Source organism: Mobula hypostoma, chromosome 11 (assembly GCF_963921235.1).
Source record: "Mobula hypostoma chromosome 11, sMobHyp1.1, whole genome shotgun sequence".
Lineage (NCBI taxonomy): Eukaryota > Metazoa > Chordata > Chondrichthyes > Myliobatiformes > Myliobatidae > Mobula > Mobula hypostoma.
In genome coordinates, this window is record NC_086107.1 from 91,560,612 (window position 1) to 91,586,093 (window position 25,482).

Sequence of the window (25,482 nt, forward strand, 5' to 3'; positions counted from 1 at the left end):
GGGTATCAATGGAAGTGTACCAGTTCAGAGAAATGGAGGGAGTTTGGGTGGAAAAACTTGACAAGATATTTTATTACACCCTCTCAGAAATACCATTATGATAGTAACCCCCCTGCTTGCTGGAGAAATTGTGGAAATCAAAATGCAAACAATTATCATATTTTCTGAGAATGCCCCGTTATCAAATACTATTGGAGTGGGATACATAATGCCCTACAAGACATCTTTAAATGTGAAATACCCTTAGAGAGTAAGACCATATATTTTGGGTATATACCTCAAGAATGGTTGAAAAGGGATAAATATTTATTGAATGTACTGCTGGTGGCTGGTAAAAAGACCCTTACCAGGAAACGGTTATCACAGGAGAGCCCAACTTTAAATGTATGGATGGAAATTACAATGGACGTTTACAAAATGGAGAAGATAACAGCATCTGTTAATCATACGTTGGAACAACCTTATTCACACTGGAAAAAATGGTTTAACTACACAACACCTCATAGGCCTGATTTTATTCTCACAAGTCAATGAATATGTTGTAAAAAAAAGATCACTCCTTACTCTGTACATAGTTTTCTTCTTTCGATTGTTCTTTCTTTCCTCTCCTTTCTATAAGTGTATACCACAGATAAATATTATGTGGAGATTTGTGACAAATATTATTATGTATTTGTACAATATCTGAAATACATCTTATGGAAATGTTTGTCTGATGATGAAATTTCAATAAAAAATAAATTACAAAAAAAAAATGACCTTGCTTGCTGTCTCGGGGCTGGGTATGTCCGCACCCATGCCAACTCCCGCCCCGGCACTCCTTCTCTGCCACGTATCCCACACCCCTCCTGTAGCGCTCCCCCCCATCATTCTCAACATCCTTTCCTCCTGCCAGATTTACAAATTCGCTCTCCACTCCATACAGTACTGTGCAAAAGTCTTAGACACCCTAGCTATAGATATGTGCCCAAGACTTTTACGCAGTACTGAAAAATCGTTATTCTGTAGAGGTTTGTTGCGTCTGTAATTTTCTTAAAGCTTTTAGTTAAATTTTAATCCTGAACATAACCTTCTGACTGTGTGGCATTCTGCTTCTTTCAGAATAGATGGAAAAAATAATGTTAAAATAATGACATAATTTGAGGAACATCGGCAATGGTTTGTTCCTCACAAATCCTCCTCTTGATCCTGCTAAAATCACATAAAAAATCTTTTCATTTATTATCTTTATGTCGGTGACATCTAGTGTCCCTTCAAGGGCCACAGTTCACATGGGCACTTGCATTAACATTTACTGACATCACAGGACACAAGTTTACATAACTGATCACTTTCTCAGTGGCAGATTACTGAATCTCCAAGGCTAAAATTTAGATGAATGGGAGGGAATTATAAAAGAAAGTTAAAAAATACTGACAGGGCTGACATCTCTCGAACCAGGGGCCAGAGATGTAAGAGAGAGAGAGTAACATATTTTGGATATATGATGAAATCTCTTCCTCAGAGAGTGCTGAACCTGTGGGATGGTCAACGTGAAAGAGCTGCAGAGGCCAACTTACTGAATGTGTTTAAGAAGAAAATACACTTCTAGGTACAACCAGGCAGGATGGGGAAAGAGAAGGATGGAAAGGCCTCTTGGATCACTATCTTCTGGTGGTTCCCACCAGGACCCCTGCTGAGGTGGAGTTGTAATTGCTGCTAATTTATCTCATTCTCCTATTCACCTGGGTAGGAGTGGGCCAAATGGGAGCAGATGGTGAAGGTAGAAAGTGGTAGAAGTTATTCCCGAGTTCACCATGAATTTAAGCAACGAGGAGATGCATCATTATTGAAAATAGTGGAGTGGATTTTCAGTAGCCAGATTCATCAGAAGAGGAATTAAATGCTGGCAGCAGTGGGACAGCATACAGTCAGTGGCCACTTTATTCCCTGTGTAACTAATAAGGTAGCCACTGAGTGTCTGCTCACGGTCTTCTGTTGCTGTAGCCCATCCGCTTCAAGGATCAATGTGCTGTTCAGAGATGTTCTGCACACCACTGTTATAACACCTCGTGATTTGAGTTCCTGTCACCTCCTTGTCAGCTTCAACCAGCCTGGCCGTTCTCCTCTGACATCTCTCATTAGCAAGACATATTTGCCCACAGAACTGCCGCTCACTGGATTTTTTTGCCCGCACCATTCTCTGCAAACTCTAGAGACTGTCAAGCATGAAAATCCCAGATCAACAGTTTACGAGATAAGCCTGGCACAGTCACTGAGATCACATTCCCCCATCCCCCCCCCACCCATTCTGACGTTTGGTTTGAACAACAACTGGACCTCTTGACCACGTCTGCATGCTTTTCTGCATTGAGTTGCTGCCACGGGATTGGCTGATAAGACATTTGGATTAATAAGCAGGCGTACATGTGTATGGGTGTACTTGATGAAGTGGCTACTGGTCTAAAGTGCCAAAGCAATGCCAGAGAAGCAGGCCACACAGTGAGCTCTGCACATTTTGGATAAGTGTACTGTGTAGTTGCCTCTCAATGTCTTTATTGATTGGTTTTAATATAAAAAATGAGAAGGTTATTCCACTAGGGTGGTTCAGTTTGATTGGAATTACAACATCAGCAGGTAATTCAGATAGCATTAGATGGTTATGTTGCTGCACCTTGGTCTGATAATCTGGGGTAGGATAACCATTCTGCAACCCTTTGTTGCAATTTGGGGTGATGTTGTATCAGAGTTCAGCAACTCCTTACCTATCGACATCATGAAGCAGCTTCGCCACACAAACACCATGGTACCCAAGAGTATACGTATGGATAAGTAATAAAGCTGAGCTGTCCTATAAATGCTTTTTCATTCCCCAATCTGGTTCCCCTCTCACCCCTTCACCTTGCCAGCCCATCCCCTCCCTCCGGTGCCCAACCTTCTTCCCATTTTCCTATGGTCCCCTCTCCCCTCCTATAAGATTCCTTCTTCTTCAGCTCTTCATTCCTTCCACCTATCACTTTCCAGCTTCTCACTTCATCCTCCCCGCCTCCACACACTCACTTTCTCCTCTCTGTGTCCACTCTATCTAGGTCTTTTTCAGTATTCAACAATGAGATACCCCCACATCCTTCTAAGCAACAGATACAGGCCCAGAGCCTTCAAATGCTCCTCAAACCCCCTCTCTCCTCCTCACTTCCCCATCACCTTTCTCTAGTTTCCCTCCCCCTTCCCTTTTACCCATGGACCCCTGCCCTCTCCTTCTAGATTCCTTCTTCTTCAACCCCGTCCCTCTTCCACATATCACCTCCCAGCTTATTACTTAATTCCCTTCCCCCTCCACCCATCTTCCTCCTCAGCTGGACTCACCCATCACCTGCCAGCTTGTACTCCTCCCCCTCCCTCCACCTTCTTATTCTGGCTTCTGTCCCCTTCTTTTCCAGTCCTGTCAAAGGGTCTCAGCTGGAAACGTTGAAGTTTATTCCCCTCCATAGTTGCTGCCTGACCTGCAGATTTCCTCCGGCGTCTTGTGTGTGCTTGTCACCTTTCCTGTGATCAGATTTATTATCACCGACTTAAATGACATGAAATTTGTTGTCTTTTAGCACAGTGCAGAGAAGTGCAAAGACATAAAGTTACTACAAGTTTTAGGCATCCGTTAGTCTTGCGAGACCATGGATCTGCACCTGGAAAGTCTTCACTCTCCAGGGCGCAGGCCTGGGCAAGGTTGTATGGAAGACCAGCAGTTGCACATGCTGCAAGTCTCCCCTCTCCACGACACCAATGTTGTCCAAGAGAAGGGCATTAGGACCCATACAGCTTGGCACCAGTGTCGTCGCAGAGCAATGTGTGGTTAAGTGCCTTGCTCAAGGACACAACACGCTGCCTCTGCTCGGGCTCAAACTCACGACCTTCAGGTCGCTAGTCGAATGCCTTAACTACTTGGCCACGTGCCTACAAGTTACAAAATAAATAAACAGTGCAAAAACAAATCATTCAATACCTGCAGTACCCCGTGATGTAATAAAGGTATAATCTTTACCTGGCCACCTGTGAATGCTAGTATGTAGATAATGTTCTCAGAGTATGTTGTTCAAAGCTCAAAGTTCAAAGTACATATGTCATCATATTTATTGTCATTTCTTGTGAGATTCATTTGCTTGTGGGCATTCATAGTAAGTGCAAAGGAACAGAATAGAATCAATGAAAGACTGCACACAACAAGACAGGCAAACAGCCAATGTGCAAAAGACAAGGAACTGCAGATACAAAAAAGAAAATAATAATAATAATAAATAGATAAGCAATAAATATCGAGAACATGAGATGAAGGGTCCTTGAAAGTGAGTTCATATGTTGTGAGAACAGTTCAGTGTGGGGGTGAGTGAAGTTGAGTGAAGTTATCCCTTCAAGAACCTAATGGTTGAGGGGTTTCTGAATCTGGTGGTGAAGGTTATGAGGCTCCTGTACCTCCCTCCTGATGGCAGCTGTGAGAAGAGTGCATGGCCTGGATGGTGGGGGCCCTGGCTTTCCTGTAACAGCGTTTCATGTAGATGTATTCAATCATGAGAAGGGCATTACCCATGATGGACTGGTCTGCAGCCATTACTTTAGTAGGCTTTTCGATTCAAGGGCATTGGTGTTTCCATATCAGGCCTTGATGCAATGAGTCAATATATTCTCTGCTGGACATCTATAGAAGTTTGTCAAAGTTTTAGATGACATGCCGAATCTTCACAAACTTCTAAGAAAGTACAGGCACTGCCATGCTTTCTTTGTAATGGCACTTAAGTGCTGGAACCAGGACAGATCCTCTGAAATGAGAACACTGAGGAATTTAAAGTTCCTGACCCTCTCCTCCTCTGATCCCCTGATGAGGTCTAGCTCATAGAGCTCCAATTTCCTCCTCCTGAAGTCAGTATCAGTTCCTTGGTCTTGCTGATACTGAGTGAGAGGTTGGCACCACTCAGGCAGATTTTCAATTCTGTTCTATGATGTTGATTCATCACCAACTTTGATTCAGCCAATGATAGCGATGCTGTCAGTGAACTTAAATATGGCTTTGGAGCTGTGCTTAGCCTCACAGTCATAAGCATAAAGCGATTAGAGCAGGGGGCTAAGCATGCAGCCTTGTGGTGCTGGCGGTGACTGTGAAAGAGATGTTGTTGCTAATTGACTGGGGTCTGCAAATGAAGAAATCAAGTGTCCAATTGCACAAGGAGGCACTGAAGTCTAGGTATTGGAGCCTATTGGTTAGTTTTGAGGGGATGATGGTATTGAGTGCTGAGCTGTAGTCAATGACGAGCATCCTAATGTATGCATCTTCACTGTCCAAAGATGTTCCAGGATTGAGTAAAGAGCCAATGAAATGCCATCTGTTGTTGACCTGTAGGCAAATTGGAGTGGATCCACATCCATCCTCAGGCAGGAGTTGATCTGTTGTATGCCATACTTCTATTAATATGATGCAGCTTGAAATGCTGCATTGTGTTCTATCTTCTGCATGCTCAGAACTTTTCCATATAACTAATTCAACAATTGAAAAAATAAATAAACTGTAGAATGAAAACAGAAAACACAGAATACACTGAACTTGTCATAAGTCCTTCATTAGAACGGGTCAAATGGTTGATGTCTTAAAATAGTTTTTTATTTCATCCTCTTGGTGATGTAACCCACTTGGGTAGACATAATAGGTCACATGTGATATTTCAAAAAAAAAATCAGTATTTTTTCCCTGTGCTGAAACAACGTCACTGAAACTTAGTACATAATCATGATGCAATTGACACAGTGAAGTTATAAAATGGGCCAATGGGTAGACTGTATAGACCGTACATTGCTGGGGAGAGTACTGTCATCAAAATGGGTGTCACCATCAAATGGTCCCATGCTTACAAGTTTGTAATCTAGATGTTTTCTTCTTTTAAAAGTACACTTGATCATCCCTGGAAATGTTAGCCATTATTTCCATTTCTAACGGAGGAGATAGTCAAGGACTTAAGGTAGTCAGACAGATTGGTGGGTCTAGGTCCACAGCTAGGCTTGACAGGGCAAGGATGATTGATGGGGTGATTGTCCTCACCTGAAGAACATTAGTGGACTAGGTGGGCTTTTACAACTGCCGGGTAGTTTTATGCTTACTGCGGCTAGGACCTTGAACTCAACTCATTGGATCAATGGATTTGAGTTCATGGCCATCTTCTTCTTCTGCGTGCTTCCCCCTTCCTGTTCAGTTGTGATGAATGATCTTGGCCTGAAGCATCGACTGTTTGTCCCCCTCCATAAATGTTGCCTGACCTGCTGAGTTCCTCCAGCATTTTATACGAGTTACTCTGGATTTTTAGCATCTGCAGAATCTCTTGTGTTCATTGGATCAGTGGTCTGATCCAAGAATATAACTCCCATCTATATTCTGCACCAGAATGCGCTCCTCCTATAAATACAGAGAGAAAAAAAAACAGAAGCAGGGGAGGTTACTTAGCCCTTCAGGAGTGCCCAGCCTACCTCGTCTCCTGCTTTGTGCCAGTTCCCCGAAGCCTTTAATTTCTCCATCTTTCAATTTTATCTGCTGCGCAAGGATTTTTGTCATTTCTATATAAAATTTATAAGGCAATTTCTTAACTTGTCTTCTAGTTGATTTTCATTACAACAATTACGAGACTTTTAAGAAATACTCCTGACTACAGAGTTCTTGGGGAGCCTGCGAAAGGTGATTTAACTGCAGTGCACTGGGTTTCTGCTGTAGTGAAGAAAACAGCGAGAGAGATGTTGACAATTTTTTTTAGGGTAATTGACATCCAGCTCCGGCACTGCTGTTGGGCGGTTATATTGCCGAATATTGTTCCCCAGGGTTATTCTATAACCTCTTGATCAGATCACATGGAAATGTAAAATCTATTATTCATCTTCATTCCTCCGATATTGATGACATCGGCAATGCCAGGCCCCGAAGCTGCCCTTGAGAATGTCTCCACCCCGATTCACTGCAGTCTATAACGGTGAAGGACAATTGCCGTGCTGATAGACACGGTCTTCGGGATTTTAACTTAGAAATAAAATCAAATCAAGCAACGAAACTCAAACGACAGAAACAGGTCCAATTTTTTTTTTGTTGGGCTCCGTGGTCCCGTTGTTACATAGGCCCCACCGTATCAAATTGGACTAACGTCTTCTCTTCATGATCTTATGGCCATTCATCAATGAAATAATTAAAGGACTAGTTCGATAACGAGTTGCAGACAGGAACTGAATTACAATAATAGGAATGAATTCTGGATCTAGACCAAAGTTGGAGATCTAACTGAAGTCGCGTACGGATTATCTGAAAACGCGTGTCATCTGGAATCTATCTGCGAATATTGGGTGGTTAATAATTTAGGGCGGTGGGAGGGCTTTACAAAATATAATTTGCCAGTGGAAGTTTGGCTTAGAAATAAAATAAAATCAGGCAACGGATCTCAAATGACAGAAACAGTCATTAGCCCTGAAGTAGATGGCGGAGTTGGTCCTCGAGTCGTCGGTTATACAGTAATCGATATCTATACCCGGCTGGAAGCCCGAGAAAGGGTTGTTCAGACCATTGGAACCCGGGGATCTCTGACGTGAATTACGGATGGAGCCGGCGCAATCTCCCCCTTCTCTCTTTGGAATTGGATGCTTGTTACTAATCCTATCCGGTGCAAGGAATAATCCAGGAATCCAATTCATCGCCCTTAATCCCCAACAGAGAAACACCACTGTTGAATGTGATGTCGAAATTAAACTTTAATCAAACGCTATTAAATAAAACATTAAGCCGAACTCGGCTTGTCTCATTATTTCGTTCCATTCGTGTTCTGTACCGCCATGCAAATACGACATTTATATATAAAAATGTAGTTTCTCACTTATACTTTTTTTTGGCCCAAAGACCGAAAGGGCAAATTCTATAGCGATGGGTACGGACTCAAAATGAATCAGTGCTGTGTCCTTCAGAACGGCATTTACGAATAATTCACGGGTAGTTCGATCCCAATACCTCCCAGAACACCCAGATTCAGATTCAATAATTAAACAATCATATCCAAACGAAATCTGCCAGGCCTGTAGCTAATTGATCACATGAATTATTAACGATTATCGCTAACATTAACTGATTCACCATTGCAAATGTGCCATGTTCCGGATGGACACGTTGTGAATGATATTTGCATTTGATAACAAAGTGGTAAAAAATATTTGGATTTCGCATCAGCAACAACCACGAAGTAATGAATATCGATGCGAACAGTTTGAGATTGATTATACATCAATTCTCAACTTTTGCTGTTTTAAAAAATCAAACTATTCTTTATTCGTAATAAAATATTTACAAGGATAACCCAGCCCTTTCCCTCTTACATTCATAGTCAATGTATTAAGTCGTGTTCTATTACATTCCTTAAAACCAACAGGACTGCTGCCACTCATCTGGTCCCCTGGGGTGGTATACTATCACAATAATTGAGGAGCTTCCTCATCCAGTCCGGCCCCTCCCTGTCCAGTAGCGGAAGTTTCCAAACCGAATTCAGTCTCTCTATTCTCACCATTGTGACCATGGACTACATTCGGGCACAGTTTTAGGATAATCATCTTTAAACAAGGAGGCAAATCAGTGGTTTGAATGTATCATCCACATGCTTCCAGAGGGGTAAGTTTAGGAAGAGCTCCGGGAAAAATAGCTAACTGCTTCATTGGAAAGATTGGACTGTGCAATTCGCACGAGATGTGTCTCACATTTATTTACATTACCGATCAATTACTGAAAAAAACCCTTTGAAAACGGATTAAATTCTATCTCATGTCCATTGCGGTCCTCTGAACGTGCACTTAAAGAAAGGGTATATATTCAGATGGTTGGGTTTAACAGGAGGGTTGAGTAGTCGGTTTCATTGGTGCAAAGCGATTTTCTCTAGAAACCGGTGCTGTCACTTCGCTTTTGGACATTTATCTCGCATCCCTGCAAAAACAGTTTTAACCAGAGTGGTGACATGGTCACCTCCGGAGCTCTGGAGTACTTAAATGCATTTATGCCGCCCTTAGCTGGGCACTGTATCCAAGTACTGCCACCCTTTACGGCACAATCTTCCAAACTGGACGGTAAATATCGCCACGCCCTCGGTTTAAAACTAAATCCGAAAGCGATTTTACTCGAACCATTAGGAGTCATTAAAAAAGACCCATTCCTCCCTTCAATCTTTCCAACTTCACTTCTAAAAATACACTTAAATAAAAACGAAAATCACCCTACGCAGTATCTAACCCGTAGTAGGATTAGAATGATTTTATGCTTGTTAAATCATCCCAATAATCACCCTTTCAACCAAGAGTTTGGAACGATAAGTCTATTGCATTCCACAGAACATTAATACACACAGATTACACAGAGCAGGGTTAAATTCGATATTCTACTAAAATCTGCCATGGTTTCGTGAGTGCAGATGGTCTAAATGTACAGTAGGAAGTGGTAAGAGTAAGGGGGGGGGGGAGCGGAATGCACTTCAGTGGCTTAAATTATTTATCAGCCGGAGATCAGTTTTTTCTCGCTCACAACGGGGAAATCACTTTTTTTTGGTGCTACGGCGACCTACTTCAGCCAAACTAAAGGGAAGGAATTCAAAAGAAGAAATTATTCAGGACTTTGCTCATTTTCAACGGCGTTTTTTCCCCCCACCGGCGTTGGACATTAACTTGCAATTAACGGAATACAATGAAGCTATCTGGCAGATAAATATAAGACCATAAGACGTAGAGCAGAATTCTTATTTTGAAGTTCAACAACGAAATGAACTGTACATTTGTTCTTAATCTAAATTACTGTAAATCACACAAATCGAGAGAAATTTTTTTTTTGTTTTAATCTTTCGATGTTACCCAAGATTCACGAAGAGACAATTCAGGGCCGTGTGTAGGTAGACAGCAAGGCTCGATTAACTGAGGTAACGCTGGAACCAGGATGCAATATTAAATTGTTGCAAAATGATCATAAAGTGGCTAATTCGGTGATTCATTACATAGATGGATTTGCCAAAATATGTGCATTTCAGAGTTAAAACCATAGACTTTCCCTTCCTGTAAAGTCAAAGCCCTGTTTGACTTTGTTAAAAAATACCGTGCCCTTGGCAAGTGTAAGGGGAAACATCTTTTATCTTTGATCAAATGAATGGAACCCAATCACGGCAGAAAAGGAGCTTTTGAATGTACACGTTTGTAAAATTCCCGTCAGTTGTTAGAAATTCGCTTTAAATAGTTGTGTATTAGAGAATATAAATCGTCAGGGATGTAGGACAGAGATGAATTAATCAGCATTTGTGCCCGTCGTAATGGAAGTGAATATCAAAAACATAAAACAAATCTATGTGGAATAATTTAATAAAACAAGAAAAGTGAAGACAACAATTGACACTTTAGATGCAATCTTCGTAAAAGAATTCAGAATACTATTTTACAGAATCCATTTCAGTAAACCCACGCAGTTAATATTAACTAATAACATTCCATCTTCATATCAAGTCTGTTTCCTTGCAAACACCAGAATTTAAATAAATTTAAAAAATTAAAAGTGAGCTGTTAGAATGGACAGACATTATGGAAAGGCATCGACAGAGGAATCCAAGAGTATGTGTAGATGTTTCTAACGCGTACAGGTCGTTTATAGCACACTAGACACACACTAATTAAAAAAATAATGTTCTGAAAATCTAATATTGAAAGCATTAGCGCCTCATCCGGAAACTGCAAAAAAGATACATCACACAGACTCCAAACCATGCAGAAAAAAAGCATAGAATACAGCCTTAAAACAATACTACAATTTCACCTATCAATTATTTGCAACTTTTCAAGAAAACACTCACCTGTGCAAGCGCCCCAAGCTATCTCCTGCCAATTTCTTCAGCTGTTCTTTCCTGATCTCCATAACTCCGCCAGAAATGATTCCACCGTCAAAGTGATTTTATTTTATGACTAGATCGCCTTAAATAATTCCAGTTACAGTCATCACGGAGCTTAAGGCCGCTCAGAATTTTACAAGAACTTTACTAAAGTGACCTTTTTAACTTCTCAATGTCCTTGGGATTCCAATTGGTTTATGGCAATAGAAATATAAAGCACCCGTGGATCATATAGTAAAATAAATTCATCTTTACTCTTCCTGCAAATTAGATATGCTCAAGACAAGTTCAATTGGGCCATGATTTCACGGATTAACCTTGCTATGGGGGCGGGAATTCCTTCGCAACCGAGTGTTTCATCAGAGTTGAGGAAGCAACTCAATGAGCTAAATGGCCCAAGTTTGATGAGCAGATCTTTCAGCACCAGCAATCGTGGACAGCTCCCACTGCGCATCTCAGCACCACGGACAGCTCACGCTTCCTCCTGGCTCCTCCTACTCTCCTCCTGAAACTTTCACGACGCCAGCCTGAGCGCCACCCCATCATAGGGTCCGCTGTAAACTTCACAGCGCTTGCCAATCGCTTCCTGCATTGATTTAATAAGCCAACCTAGCTCGCCATTGGCTCCTCGCCCTGTCAGTCAGCGCTATCTGACTGGATTGAAGCCAATCATTCTTGGTTTCCATCGTGGATGCTATGGTAACCGTACGAGATTTGAACATCTTAACTGCTGGGAACATATGGTCACACAATGAAAGCTGATTGTGTAAAACAATGCATCTATCTATATAACCTATGCAGAGAGAACGTGTCAGGGAATCTGAAACACGAGACTATAATAATCCAAGAAGAATTCAGATGAAACTCCTCTATACTGCGTATCCCTCATGGAGCATTCAAGTTAATTTCATGGATGTATTTAAAGGGAATCTGGACAAGCTCAGGTTCGGGACAGGACCAGAAGGATAGACTGAGAAACAGAAATGGATGGGCTTAACACTGTATGGACTTCATACAGTTAAACACCCAGAGGGGAATTCAATCTGGGCCAATTAAATATGTTTGTTACAAATTAACATTTCTAATAATCTCCTTTTGATGCGCTGTGGAGAGCATTCTGACTGGTTGTATCATAACTTACTATGGAACCTTCAGTGCATAGGATTGCAAGAGGCTGCAGAGGGCTGTAGACTCTGACTCTTCAAGAGACATTGCCTCAGAAAAGTGGCTTCCAACACTTAAGGATCCTCTTCTCGTTATTACCATCAAGGAGGAGGTACAGAGTCCTGAAGATCAACAATCAATTATCCAGGGAAGCTTTCTCCCCATCAACAACACCTCATTATTCCTTTTTATGCACTATATATCTATTAATGAAATTACAGTAATTTCTATGTATTTGAACTTACCGCTGCTGTGAAACCACGGATTTCACGTTATCTAGGACACCGATAATAAATCTGATTCTGATTTTGAGTCTGGTTTGGAATAAAAGGCCAGCATCAGAGATTAGATGGAAAAAAGGTGCTAAGTAAATGCACAACTTTCATTCTTCCAGCCTAGTCTCTCTGTTCCTTCAACTTCTCAAAAATTCCCAGGAGACATTTTATTAGAACATAGAATATAGGACAGTATATCTCAGAGCAGGCTCCTTGGCACACAATGTTGTGCTGACTTTTTAACCTACCTCTAAATCATCTAACTACTTCCTCCCATGTAGCCCTCAATTTTTCTATCCCCAGAACCACAGTGATATTCTGTTTCTTTGAATCTTTTATTTTTGCTTTCTGAATTATTTTATAATATGTGAGAAGTCTGGAAAAGGAGTTTCATGGAAATATTTGTTTGTTTTGTACATTAGTACTAGGGAAGCTTAATTGTTGATCTTATGGCTGTCTCATCAGAGAAAATATTAAAATACATAATAAAATTGCATTGATAGCAAAATTTGCCCGTGCAGTAACCATGAGTAACCAAAACTCGCTTATCATTGGCTGAATATAAACATCTAAAAACATTCATAGCTACAAATTCCATAAATAAATTATTGAACGAGAGCACTTTTAGAGCATTGACTAAGATCATTCTATACTTTCTGTAAATATATTTACTGCACATTATCTTGTCCAGGAATAGCTAGAGACCATAAGACCATAAGACATAGGAGCAGAATTAGGTCATTCAGCCCATCGAGACTGCTGCACCATTTGATTAGGGCAGATCCATGATCAAGAGAGATAGGAAGGTACCTAATAAGCTAGATAGAAATAAAATTGTGGACATATTGTATATACAGATTCAGATTCATTTATTTATCACATGTACATTGAAACATACATGAAATGCATCATTTGTGTTAACAACCAACATGACCCAAAGATGCAAGTGCCACTGTACATTCTGGCACCAACATGGCACACTCACAATGCTCCGCAAGACAACACAGAACAGAGCAAGCATTAAAACAACAACCGCAAAACAAGCCCCTTTCCTCCTTCCCACCCATCCACACACACAGACAAATCCAGGATAGGCCTCTGGGCCTCCCAATCTCCAGTCTCCAGGCTCCAGCCATCGGGCTTTGACTTTTGACATCTGATCGACCTTCAGGCTTTGACCTTTGTTATTGACCCTCAGACAGGCTCCTGAAATCCATACTTGAACTTCATGCCTCTTGCTCACATGCACATCTGACCCATCTACTGAGACATCCTGACATCCACAGATATCCTTCATCATGTGTCCGAGTTGCTATAGATAAGTACATGGTGGAAGGATTGACGAGCTGTTCGATACTACAAATCCAGTGAAATCTCAGCAGTAAATCTCAGGGCAGCTGGTAGCGTAGTAGCCAGCACAATGTATTATAGTACAGGCAACATGGGTTCAATCCCCACTTCTGCCTGTAAGGAGTTTGTACATTCTCCCCGTGACCACGTGGGTTTCCTCCTGGTGCTCTGGTTTCCTCTCACAGTCCAGAAACACACTGATTGGTAAGTTAATTGGTCATTGTAAATTGTCTCGTGATTAAGCTCGGATTAGATCAGGGGATTGCTGGGTGGCGTAGCTCAAGGAGTCAAAAGAAAAACACCACTCAGAGAGTGTTCCTGGATCAAAACTGGACTACAACCAAGGAAGCACTGTGTGGCCAGATCCACATCAGGACCAGCTGTATGGAAGTGTTTGGACACCTCTGTATTACTCCCCACTCTGTTATCTTTGTTGAATTGTCCCCATTGACAGGGCATGCGTGCTACTGTACAACACCGTGACCCTGTGCGTTCTTGAACCGTGGAAGTCAGCAGGCACATCATCCACAAACCTTTCTTCACATCTGCTGACACTTTCTGAGCAGCACACACACACAAGGTGCTGGAGGAACTCAGCAGGTCAGCCAGCATCCATGTGGAGAGGAATGAACAGTCAATGCTTCAGGTCAAGTTCCTTCATCAGGACAGTCCTGACCTACAGAGTTCCTCCAGCAATTTTTGTGTGTTGCTCAAGATTTCCAGCATCTGCAGAATCTCTTGTGCTAATATTTACTCCTTGTCTTAGAGTTAACCTCTGTTCTGTCAAGCACCTTGTGATAGTTAACAATTTAATACAATTTGCTCGGAAGTTTATACCTGCTTGCCTGTCCATCAATCCATCTACCTATCTCTAACTATCTATCTGTCTATCTAATCAACCGCCTTTAGAACACGGAACAGCACAGCACAAGACCGGCCCTTCAGTCCACACTATCTGTGCTGACCATAATGCCAATCCAATTAATCCCACGTGTCAGCACGTAGTCCAGATCCCACTATTCCTGGCCTGTTCCTGTAGCTGTCTAAACATCTCCTCAACACCAATATGGTACCTGCTCCCACCATTACATAGTCAGTGCATTTCAGGCACCCACCACTCTCTGTGTTCTACACATCTCCTTCAAATGTTCCCCCTCTCAACTAAGTTGCATGTCCTTTGTTAAATGATGTTTCCACCATGACAGAAAAAGACTCTGACTTCCTACTTTCTCAATGTCTCTCATAATTTTATGCAGTTCTATCTGGACCTCACCTCAGCATCAGGCATTCCAGAGGAAAATAAATCAAAGTTTGTCCAACCTTTCCTTACAGCTAATGCTCCCCAATCCAAGCAACACCTTGGTGAGCCTCTTCTGTAAAGCTTCAACACCCTTTCAATAGCTTGGGGACCAGAAAAGCACACACTATGGCCCAATTGTGGCCTAACCAGGACTTTATATAGCTGCAACAGCACATCCCAACTTTGATAATCAACATCTTAACTGATGAAGGCAGACAAGCTGTATGCCTTCTTTACTGAACTATGTGCTGCCATGTTCAGGGTGCTATGGACTTACACACCAAAATTCCTCTGTACATCAATGCTTCTAAAAGTCTGGCCATTTACTGCATACTTACCTGTTACTTTTGACCTCCCAAAATAAGTTACTTTGTTCTTCCCAGATTAAACTCCATCTGCTATTTCTCCACCCAAATCTCCAACTGATCTATATCCCACTGTTCCTGCCATATGTTGAGTAAGTAACGCATAAAATTGCTGAGGTCAGAGTGCTAGATATGGTTTAGATTATGAGGACACGCAGTCCTCTTTTATTGTCATTTAGTAATGCATGCATTAAAAATGATACAATGTTTTTCCAGAATGATATCACAGAAACACATGACAAACCGACTGAAAGACTGACAAAAACCACATAATTATAAAATATAGTTACAACAGTGCAAAGCAATACCGTAATTTGATAACAACAGACCATGGGCACGGTAAAAAATCTCAAAGTCTCTCGAAAGTTCCATCATCTCACACAGACGGCGAACCTCCAGTGCAGCAAATTGCTGATGCAGCATCCTGGAAGCATCCGACCACAGTCCGACTCCGAGTCCGTCCGAAAAACTCCAAGCCTCCGACCAGCTCTCCGACACCAAGCACCGAGCACCAATTCTGCCGGGCGCTTTGACCCCGGCCCTGGCAACAGGCAATAGGCAAAGCCAAGGATTTGGGGCCTTCCGCTCCGGAGATTCTCGATCGCACAGTAGCAACGGCAGCGAAGTGGGCATTTCAGAAGTTTCTCCAGGAACATGAACTTTGGTGAAGTTTTTGACAAAGTCCTGCTTGGAGTACTAGTCCAGAAGATCTGAGATGTGTGGGTAAAATGGATCCAAAATTGGCTGGATGAGAGGAAGGCTGTGGAGCATGAGTGTATTTCTCTGACTGGAAATCGGTAACAAGTGGTATACCAACAGTGACCATTGTTGTTTATGAATTAGTTGGAGAGAATGTAAGGGGTATGATTGGTAAGATTGATGGGCAAAATTGATGGACTCGTAGGAAAAGGTCAAGGTTCATGAGACTGATGAGTTGCCAATTGGAAAACTTATTTGTTACATGTACATCAAAACACAGTGAAATGTGACATTTACATCAAATCAGCGAGGATTTGGCTGGGCAGCTCGCAAGACTCTCTACACTTCTGGCACCAGTATAGCATGCCCAGAACTCATTAATCCAGCTTAACCATGTCTTTCCTATAACAGGGTGACCAAAACTGTATACCGTACTCTAAGTTTTGCTTCTCCATTGACTTGCACAACTGCTCCATTATGTCCCAACTTCTAGCCTCCCTCCCTGACATTCTAAACAACTTTTCTGCATGCTTCAAGGTATGCAACACAATGCCGGCCACAAAATATACCTCCTCTCCCAGGTGAGTGGCCACTGTCTGTAACAGCAGCGTTCAACACTATTATTCTATGGGTCTTGATGAACAGACTCCTACTCCTCAGTCTAAATGCACCACTGTGCAGCTGGGTGTTGGACTTCCTAACCAACAGACCTCAGAGAGTCAGGATGCACAACCACGACTCCCTCCTCATCACCCTCGACACGGGTGTCCCCATGGGCCGGGCGCTGAGCCCACTGCTGTACACTCTGCTCACCCAGGACTGCACAGCCAGACACCTGAGTAATCAAGTTGTCAAGTTCGCCAATGGCACGACAGTGGTGGGGCTCATCACCAACAATGATGAAACGGCCCACAGAGAGGATGTTGAGAGGTGGAGGAGCTCGGGGTCAGTTGCCAGGCAAATAACTTCTTCCTCAATGTCAACAAGATAAAGGAGATGGTTGCTGACTTCAGATGAATCGCTCCACACACACCCCGCTTTATATTGGTGGCATAGTGGAAACTGCGAGCCACTGTGCACGTCACACACAACCTCTCATGGTCCCAGATCACATTGTCTCCAATCAGGAAAGCTCACCAATGCCTCTGCGTTCTGAGGAGGCTGAATCATGCTCATCCATCCTCACGTCATTCTACAGATGCATGGTAGACAGCATCCGAGCAAGCAACCTCACTGCACGGTTCAGAAACTGCACAGCGGGAGACTGGAAGGCTCTGCAACAGGTAGTCAAAAATTCCCAATGCATCACCAGCACCAGTCTACCTGCCATCAAGGACATCAAGGTCAGCTGTGTCATCAACGATCCCATCCACACTGCTCATGGATTCTTTGTCCCACTGGAGGATGCTACGTTACATCCACACCAGGACTACTTAATTCAAAAACAATTACTTTCCCCAAGCAGTGAGGACGATCAACACCTCCACCCACTAACCCACCCCACCACCATTGCTTTATCATTTCCTATCAGGCACTTCATGAGCAGATCTCCTGTGCCTAGCGTCACTTTATGGACGTACAATCAATCTATGTATATAAGGTATCTTATGTATTTATATTTTTGTGTTTTATGATTATTCTATCCTTTATCTTATTGTGTATTTTGTACTGCCTCAGAGCCAGAGTAATAATTATTTTGCTCTTTTTAATGCATATGACTTTAAACAATCTTGAATCTTTCAATGAACTACACTCTTGGGGTGGGGGCACCAAGCCCATCTCTCCCATTACACTCACCACTGTCCTACCATTCTTCGTCAAACTGCATCACGTCCCACTTATCTATATTGATATTGATTTGCTGATCCTCAGCCCACTTGTAACTGATCAAGATCCCCCTGTAATCTATGATAACCCTCTTCACTATCAACACCTCTTAATCTCATGTCCTCTGTCAACTCATGGATCAAGACTTGTGTACTTGCATCCAAATCATTAATACAACTAACAACCCCAGATGTTATTCGACTTCAGTAACTCTCTGCCTCAAAGGGTTATTCACATTCAAAGCGACTTTATTATCAAAGTACATAAATGTCACCCTGAGATTCATTTTCTTGTGGGCATTCAGAGTAAATAGAAAGAAACACAATAGAATCAATGAAAGACTGCCAAGACAAATGTTGGAATTGGAATTGGTTTTTATTGGTGTCACATGTACCGAGATACATGTAGCCCCCTGGTAAGCCTCAGGCTCGCTCAGCTGGTTTTCGTCTAGGGGGAGCAGCCTTCTGCCCCGCCAAATAACAGACAATACATCATATACGATTAAATGATTACACTTTATAGATCTTGCTGGAACTATGTAATTAATAGAGATAAAATATAAAAGATAAATAAAAGGCACCAAAGCTCATCAAAGTTCAACCATTTTGTGCACAACAGTTGGACCTCAATTAACGGAGTCCTCTTTCTACCATTTGATCTCTTCCAACACCCTCGATCGCCACCTGGGACCAACCATGGTGGTTGACCAGAGCGCGTCCAGCACATCCAGTTCTCTCCGGTTCTCCTCCCCAAATCCATGGGCTTCGGACTCCTGCTTGGGGTCCATCCTGTTGCCCAGCTTACAGCATTGCGTCCCCTCACTCTGTCCCCATCGCGCCTTCTGCCCCAAAGCCCCCGAAACACAATAGCTTACAGACACAGAAGAAAGGATAACATCTTTCCCAATTGGTTCGTCCCCTCTCTTATCAATAATATAACCCAAACAAGCAGAGAGAGGGAGAGAACTCCTTACATCACAGTTATTATTACAGAAAAGCCATTTTAATTATAACATAACAAAGAAGCCATTTTGTTAGCCTTCACAGTAACATAAAAGAAGAAACCCCTTACATATGGTCAGAAGCTTGCTTTGCATACTGTTCACACAGATCAAACCATTACACAGTGCATTGAGGTAGAAGAAGGTAAAACAGTATCAATGCAAAATAACTACAGAGAAAGTGCAGTGTAGGCAGACAGTAAGGTGCAAGATCATGAGGTAGATTGTGAGGTCAAGAGTCCAACTTATCATACTAGAAATCAACGAATAATCTTACTGAGAAACTCGTGCTCATCTACATAATGCTGTCTTTTGGAATGTATATGCAAACTGACTCCAGCAGATGGATTGGGTTAACACAGGCTTTGTTCAGGAGACCAAAACACTGTTCACATATCAGCCCTGCATTTCAGTCCAGTATCCAGTGTCCAGTCACAGGCTGTGGCCGGGAATCCATGGCCAGTGAAGCACCAAACATCGCCCAATGCTCAGGTTCAGATTCAGAACCAGATTCAGACCCAAATCCAGATTTCTATATAAATCCATATTTAGTTCCAGATTTTGAATCAGATTCAGATTTAGATCTTGATCCGGATCCAGATTTAGTTTCCGATCCGGATCTGGATTCAGATCCAGATCCATTTATTTATCACATGTGCTACGAAACATACAGTTTGCCTAAACAACCAACTCAACACAAAGGTGAGCCAGGGAAAACCTGTAAGTGTCGGGACACATTCCAGTGCCAACATATCTTGCCCACTGTGTTCAACAGAATAACATAGAGCACAACAAGCACTAAAACAACAACAGCAAAGCAAACCCCTTTTCTCCCAACCACCCACTTATCCAACCCCAGGATAATCAATTCATGGTACTGTAATGCAAGCAGAATTATTCAGCAGAACAAGAGTGAAACATCATGAAGATCAACCTGGTTGGAAGGGAGGCTTTTCCCTTCCATGACCCCATTGCAATGTCCAAGTCTTTTCTTGGATTTCCATCATGTGTACAAATCAATCTCTCTGTAGCTTAAATCCACACTCTTAGTAATCAGAACTGAGTTTCTTTTGTTTTATCACCATGTGGATTGGATTCACACTTTTGGTAACATTGACAAACCTAGATGATGACGAGAGCATTGTCCTGGGTTCTAAAATTAGCATTCTCACTCTCCAACATAACGGTAACATATTCACAGCTCCATAGTGTCTCTATTAGACTGAATCTACCTGGCAAAGTGAAAAATCCTTATTTATATTTCTCAGCAGGAATGACTTCCCTTTTCCCAGGGGTGTCATGTCACTTACTCTCACCAGACACGTTTAAATAGATTTTTCACACAGCTTATTACACTTACCATTCATACAAGAATGGTGTAGCAAAGTTAATTAAGCATAACTGCACCAGAGGGGAGCTGAGACCCAACTTTGAGCTCCCAAAAGCCCTGAGACAAAATCACTTTCTGCTTACACTGACTTTCTTCGGCTAAAAATAAAGAGAGTTTTAATTCCCACTCCAGATCCTTGTCATCAAATCTACTTATTTGGCAAAGTAGCCTGGACAGCTGTGAAGTAGTGTGCCTTTATCACAGCCCCTCTGATATTTACTTCATGCCTTTGCCTCTGTCTTTGCAATGAAATGTTGGATCGATGTTCTGTCTGCTCACTCGACATAAAAGGTATCACAAGCACAATTTGAAGAACATTCTGCTATCGCGGTGCTCTGCCTAATGTTGGCATCTATCCTGAGAGGACTGGAATATAAAAGCAGGGATGTAACGCTGAGGATTTATAAGGCATGGGCCAGATCACATTTGGAGGAATTTGAAGCTTTGTTTCTTGTCCCTGGGGAGGGTCCAGAGGGGGCCCACAAGAATTATCCCAGAAATGAAAGGCTTAACATACAGTAGCATGCAGAAACTCGGGAGCCTAAGGCTTTTGCACAGTACTGTATTTGTCTACGTTGGGTGGAGAGAGCGAGTTTGTAAATCTGGTGGGAGCCAAGGATGTTGGGAATTGCGAGGGTGGAGCCCCGCGGGAGGGGTGGCGGAGCGGGGGGTGGTGAAGGTGCAGACACACGCAGCCCTGAGACAGCAGGCAAGGTCATTTGATTCCAAACAATTAGTTTATTGATCATTAAAGAATGTCTCTCTGGTGCTTCCCGCTCCCTCCCCTCTCCCTTCCCCTTTTCCCAATCACAATCACCATCAGCACAGAGCACCACATGGGTGTGTGCTCAGCCCCCTGCCCCTGCTCTACTCACTTTACACCTCTGACTGTGTGGCTAAGCACAGCTCCAGTGCCACATTCAAGTTTACTGATGATACTATTGTTGTGGGCCGAATCAAAGGTGGAGGTGAGTCAGCATATAGGAGGGGGAATGAAAATCCGGTATCATACAACAACCTCTCACTCAAGGTCAGCAAAGCCAAGGGACTGATTGTAGACTTCAGGAGAGGGAAACCAGAGGTCCATGAGCCAGTGCTCATTGACAGATCGGAGGTGGAGAGGATTAGCAACTTTAAATTCCTGCTGTATTTTCGAGGGCCACGCAAGTGCAATTGCAAAGAAAACACGGCAATGCCTCTACTCCCTCAGGAGTTTGTGAAGATTTGGCATGACATCTGAAACTTTGACAAACTTGTACAGATGTGTTGTGGACGGTATATATTGACTGGCTACATCACATCCTGCCCTTGAACACCAATGCCCTTGAATGGAAAATCCAACAAAAACTAGTGGATTCAGCCCAGTTCATCACAGTAAAGCTCCCAACCGTTGAGCATATCTACATGAAACGCTGTCAGAGGAAAGCAGCATCCATCATCAGAGATCCTCGAGGTCTCGTCACCAGCACAGCGAGCTGTTTACTGTCTACCTGTGCTGCTCACTTCACATGCATCTTGAGCTTATTTTATTAACTTGTGTGTGATAATATTCTGTTTTATATGTTGTGCGTGGCATATGTATATTGGGTGCACCGTAGTCTGTAGGAATGTTGATCCATTTGGTTGTACAACATGCATAGTCAGATGACAACAAACTTGAACTTGGACTTTTGGAGCAGCAGTTTGGTACAATGCATAAAAAAATTGGTGGAATAGACACGGAGAGAAACAGATAGATGGACAGAAATGGTTTCTATTTATACTCAGTGGCCACTTTATTAGGTATCTCTGTAGCTAATAAAGTGGCCAGTGAGTGTATCGTCATGGCCTTCTGCTGCTGTAGCCCAGCCACTTCAAGGTTCAATGTGTTGCATGTTCAGAGATGCTCTTCTGCACACCACTGTGTAAAGCATGGTTATCTGAATTACTGTAACCTTCTTGTCAGATTGAACCAGCCTGGCCATACTTCTCCGATTGCCAAGGCATTTCAATACACAGAACTGCCATTCACTGGATGTTTTCTTGTTTTTCACATCATTCTCTGTAAACCCTAGAGGCTGTTGTGTGTGAAAATCCCAGGAGATCAGCAGTTTCTGAGATACTCAAACCACTCTGTCTGGCACCAACAATCATTCCACAGCCTAAGTCACTTAGATTGCATTCTGACAATTGGTCTGGACAACAACTGGACCTCTTGACCGTGTCTGCATGCTTTTCTGCATTGAGTTGCTGCCATGTGTTTGGCTAATTAGATATTTGAATTTTCGGGCAGGTGTACCTAATACTGTGGCCACTGACTGTACCTATGTGTCATTGTAGCAGGACCTCACACCCTGCAGTGTAAAAATTTCTTTAGTTCTGTGAGGGTCTTTCTATGTCCAGTCACGGCATTTCCCATTCATGAAATCCGTCAGAATTTTTACAATGCAGGGCACAGGGTCCTGCTAAAATGACACACAGGTACAGCCAGTGGCAACTTTATATATTACACTTGTATACCTGCTTGGGAAGGGACCTGCGTGGATGTTTGTTAATTACACAGCTCAAACAGACCGTGGGCTGCTTAGTGGTTGAATGGCAAATGAGGACCCAGCACACCGATCTCAGATCACTCAGACCGTAACTTGTGGTGGAGGATTGGAGGAACGCTCCATCCACTACCTCAAGCATTTTCTGCTGCAGTCATGACCTGCGGCTGGGCATAGTGCAAATACCATCTGTAAGTTTGCTGCTGATGCAGCTGTTGTTGACGGATTATCAGATGGTAACGAGGAGATGCACAGGAGGGGACCAACTGGCTGGGTGGTATCGCAACAACAGCCTCACATTCAACGTCAGTAAGACCAAGGAACTGATTGTGGACTTGAGGAAGGGTAAGTCAGGAGGACGCACGCTAATCCTTGTTAAGGGGTCAGTGGTAGAAAGAGTGACTAGTTTCACGTTCCTGGTGTCCACATCTATGAAGATCTATCCTGGGCCCAACATATTGATGCGCTTATGAAGAAGGCACAACAGCAGCTATATTGCATTAGGAGTTTGAGGAGAATTGGTATGTCACCAAAGATGCCAGCAAATTTCTACAGATGTACGGCGGGGAGTATTCTGGCAGGTTACATCACCACCTGGTATGAAGCCACCAATGCACAGGATTGAAAAAACTGCAGAATCAGAATCAGGTTTAGTATCACCAGCTTATGTTGTGAAATGTGTGCAACAATTAGATTAGATTATGAGGACACGTGGTCCTCTTTTATTGTCATTTAGTAATGCATGCATTAAGAAATGATACAATTTGTTCCTCCAGAATGATATCACAGAAACACAAGACAAACCAAGGCTAAATAAACTGACAAAAACCACATAATTATAACATATAATTACAACAGTGCAAAGCAATAACGTAATTTGATGAAGAATAGACCATGGGCACGTAAAAAAAATGTCTCAAAGTCTCTTGAAAGTCCCATCATCTCACGCAGACAGTTGAAGGGAGAAACTCTCCCTGCCATGAGCTTCCAGCGCCACAAACTTGCTGATGCAGCATCCTGGAAGCACCCGACCACAGTCCGACTCTGAGTCCGTCCGAAAACTTCGAGCCTCCGACCAGCCCTCCAACACTGAGCACCGAGCACCATCTCTGCCAATGAGATACACAATAAACAAATATAGAGAAAAAACAACCGAGTTACAATAAGTACAGTGATGTGCAAAAGTTTGGGCACCCCTGGTCAAAATTTCTGTTACTATGAATAACTGAGTGAGTAAAAGATGACCTGATTTCCAAGAGGCATAAAGTTAAAGATGACACATTTCTTTAATATTTTAAGCAAAATTACTTTTTTATTTCCATCTTTTACAGTTTCAAAATAACAAAAAAGGAAAAGGGCCCGAAGCAAAAGTTTGGGCACCCTGCATGGTCAGTACTTAGTAACACCCCCTTTGGCAAGTATCACAGCTGGTAAACGCTTTCTGTAGCCAGCTAAGAGTCTTTCAATTCTTGTTTGGGGGATTTTCTCCCATTCTTCCTTGCAAAAGTCTTCTAGTTCTGTGAGATTCTTGGGCCGTCTTGCGTGCACTGCTTTTTTGAGGTCAATCCACAGATTTTCGATGATGTTTAGGTCGGGGGACTGTGAGGGCCATGGCAAAACCTTCAGCTTGTGCCTCTTGAGGTAGTTCCATTGTGGATTTTGAGGTGTGTTTAGGATCATTATCCTGTTGTAGAAGCCATCTTCTTTTCACCTTCAGCTTTTTTACAGACAGTGTGATATTTGTTTCCAGAATTTGCTGGTATTTAATTCATTCTTCCCTCTACCAGTGAAATGTTCCCCGTGCCACTGGCTGCAACACAAGCCCAAAACATGATTGATCCATCCCCGTGCTTAACAGTTGGAGAAGTGTTCTTTTCATGAAACTCTGCACCATTTTTTCTCCAAACATGCCTTTGCTCATTGTGGCCAGAAAGTTCTATTTTAACTTCATCAGTCCACAGGACTTGTTTCCAAAATTCATCAGGCTTGTTCAGATGTTCCTTTGCAAAATTCTGACACTAAATTTTGTGGTGAGGATGCAGGAAAGGTTTTCTTCTGATGACTCTTCCATGAAGGTCATATTTGTGCAGGTGTCACTGCACAGTAGAACAGTGCACCACCACTCCAGAGTCTGCTAAATCTTCCTGAAGGTCTTTAGCAGTCAAACGGGGGTTTTGATTTGCCTTTCTAGCAATCCTACGAGCAGTTCTCTCGGAAAGTTTTCTTGGTCTTCCAGACCTCAACTTGGCCCCCACCATTCCTGTTAACTGCTATTTCTTAATTACATAACGAGCTGAGGAAACAGCTACCTGATAACGCTTTGCTATCTTCTTATAGCCTTCTCCTGCTTTGTGGGTATCAATTATTTTAATTTTCAGAGTGCTAGGCAGCTGCTTAGAAGAGCCCATGGCTGCTGATTGTTGGGACAAGGTTTGAGGAGTCAGGGTATTTATAAAGCTTTGAAATTTGCATCACCTGGCCATTCCTAACAATGACTGTGAACAAGCCATAGCCCTAACAAGCTAATTAAGGCCTGAGACCTGGGTAAAAGTTATCTGAGAGTTCAAATCTCTTGGGGTGCCCAAACTTTTGCATGGTGCTCCTTTCCTTTTTTCTCACTCTGAAATTGTACAAAACAAAAATAATACACTAATCTTGCTTAAAATGTTGAAAAGAATGTTTCACCTTTAACTTT

The 25,482-nt window shown here is 42.5% G+C and overlaps 1 protein-coding gene across 1 annotated transcript in view; it reads right to left on the reverse strand.

Annotated features, from left to right (window-relative positions):
* The window catches only part of LOC134353940 (vesicular glutamate transporter 1), a 130,756-nt gene extending 119,400 nt beyond the window's left edge, over positions 1-11,356 (reverse strand). The window contains exon 1 of the mRNA XM_063062514.1: positions 10,854-11,356. Within this exon, the coding sequence (XP_062918584.1) occupies positions 10,854-10,915 (62 nt within the window). The 5' untranslated portion in view covers positions 10,916-11,356. The remainder of the gene's footprint in view (positions 1-10,853) is intronic.
* Between the last annotated feature and the right edge of the window lie 14,126 nt (positions 11,357-25,482).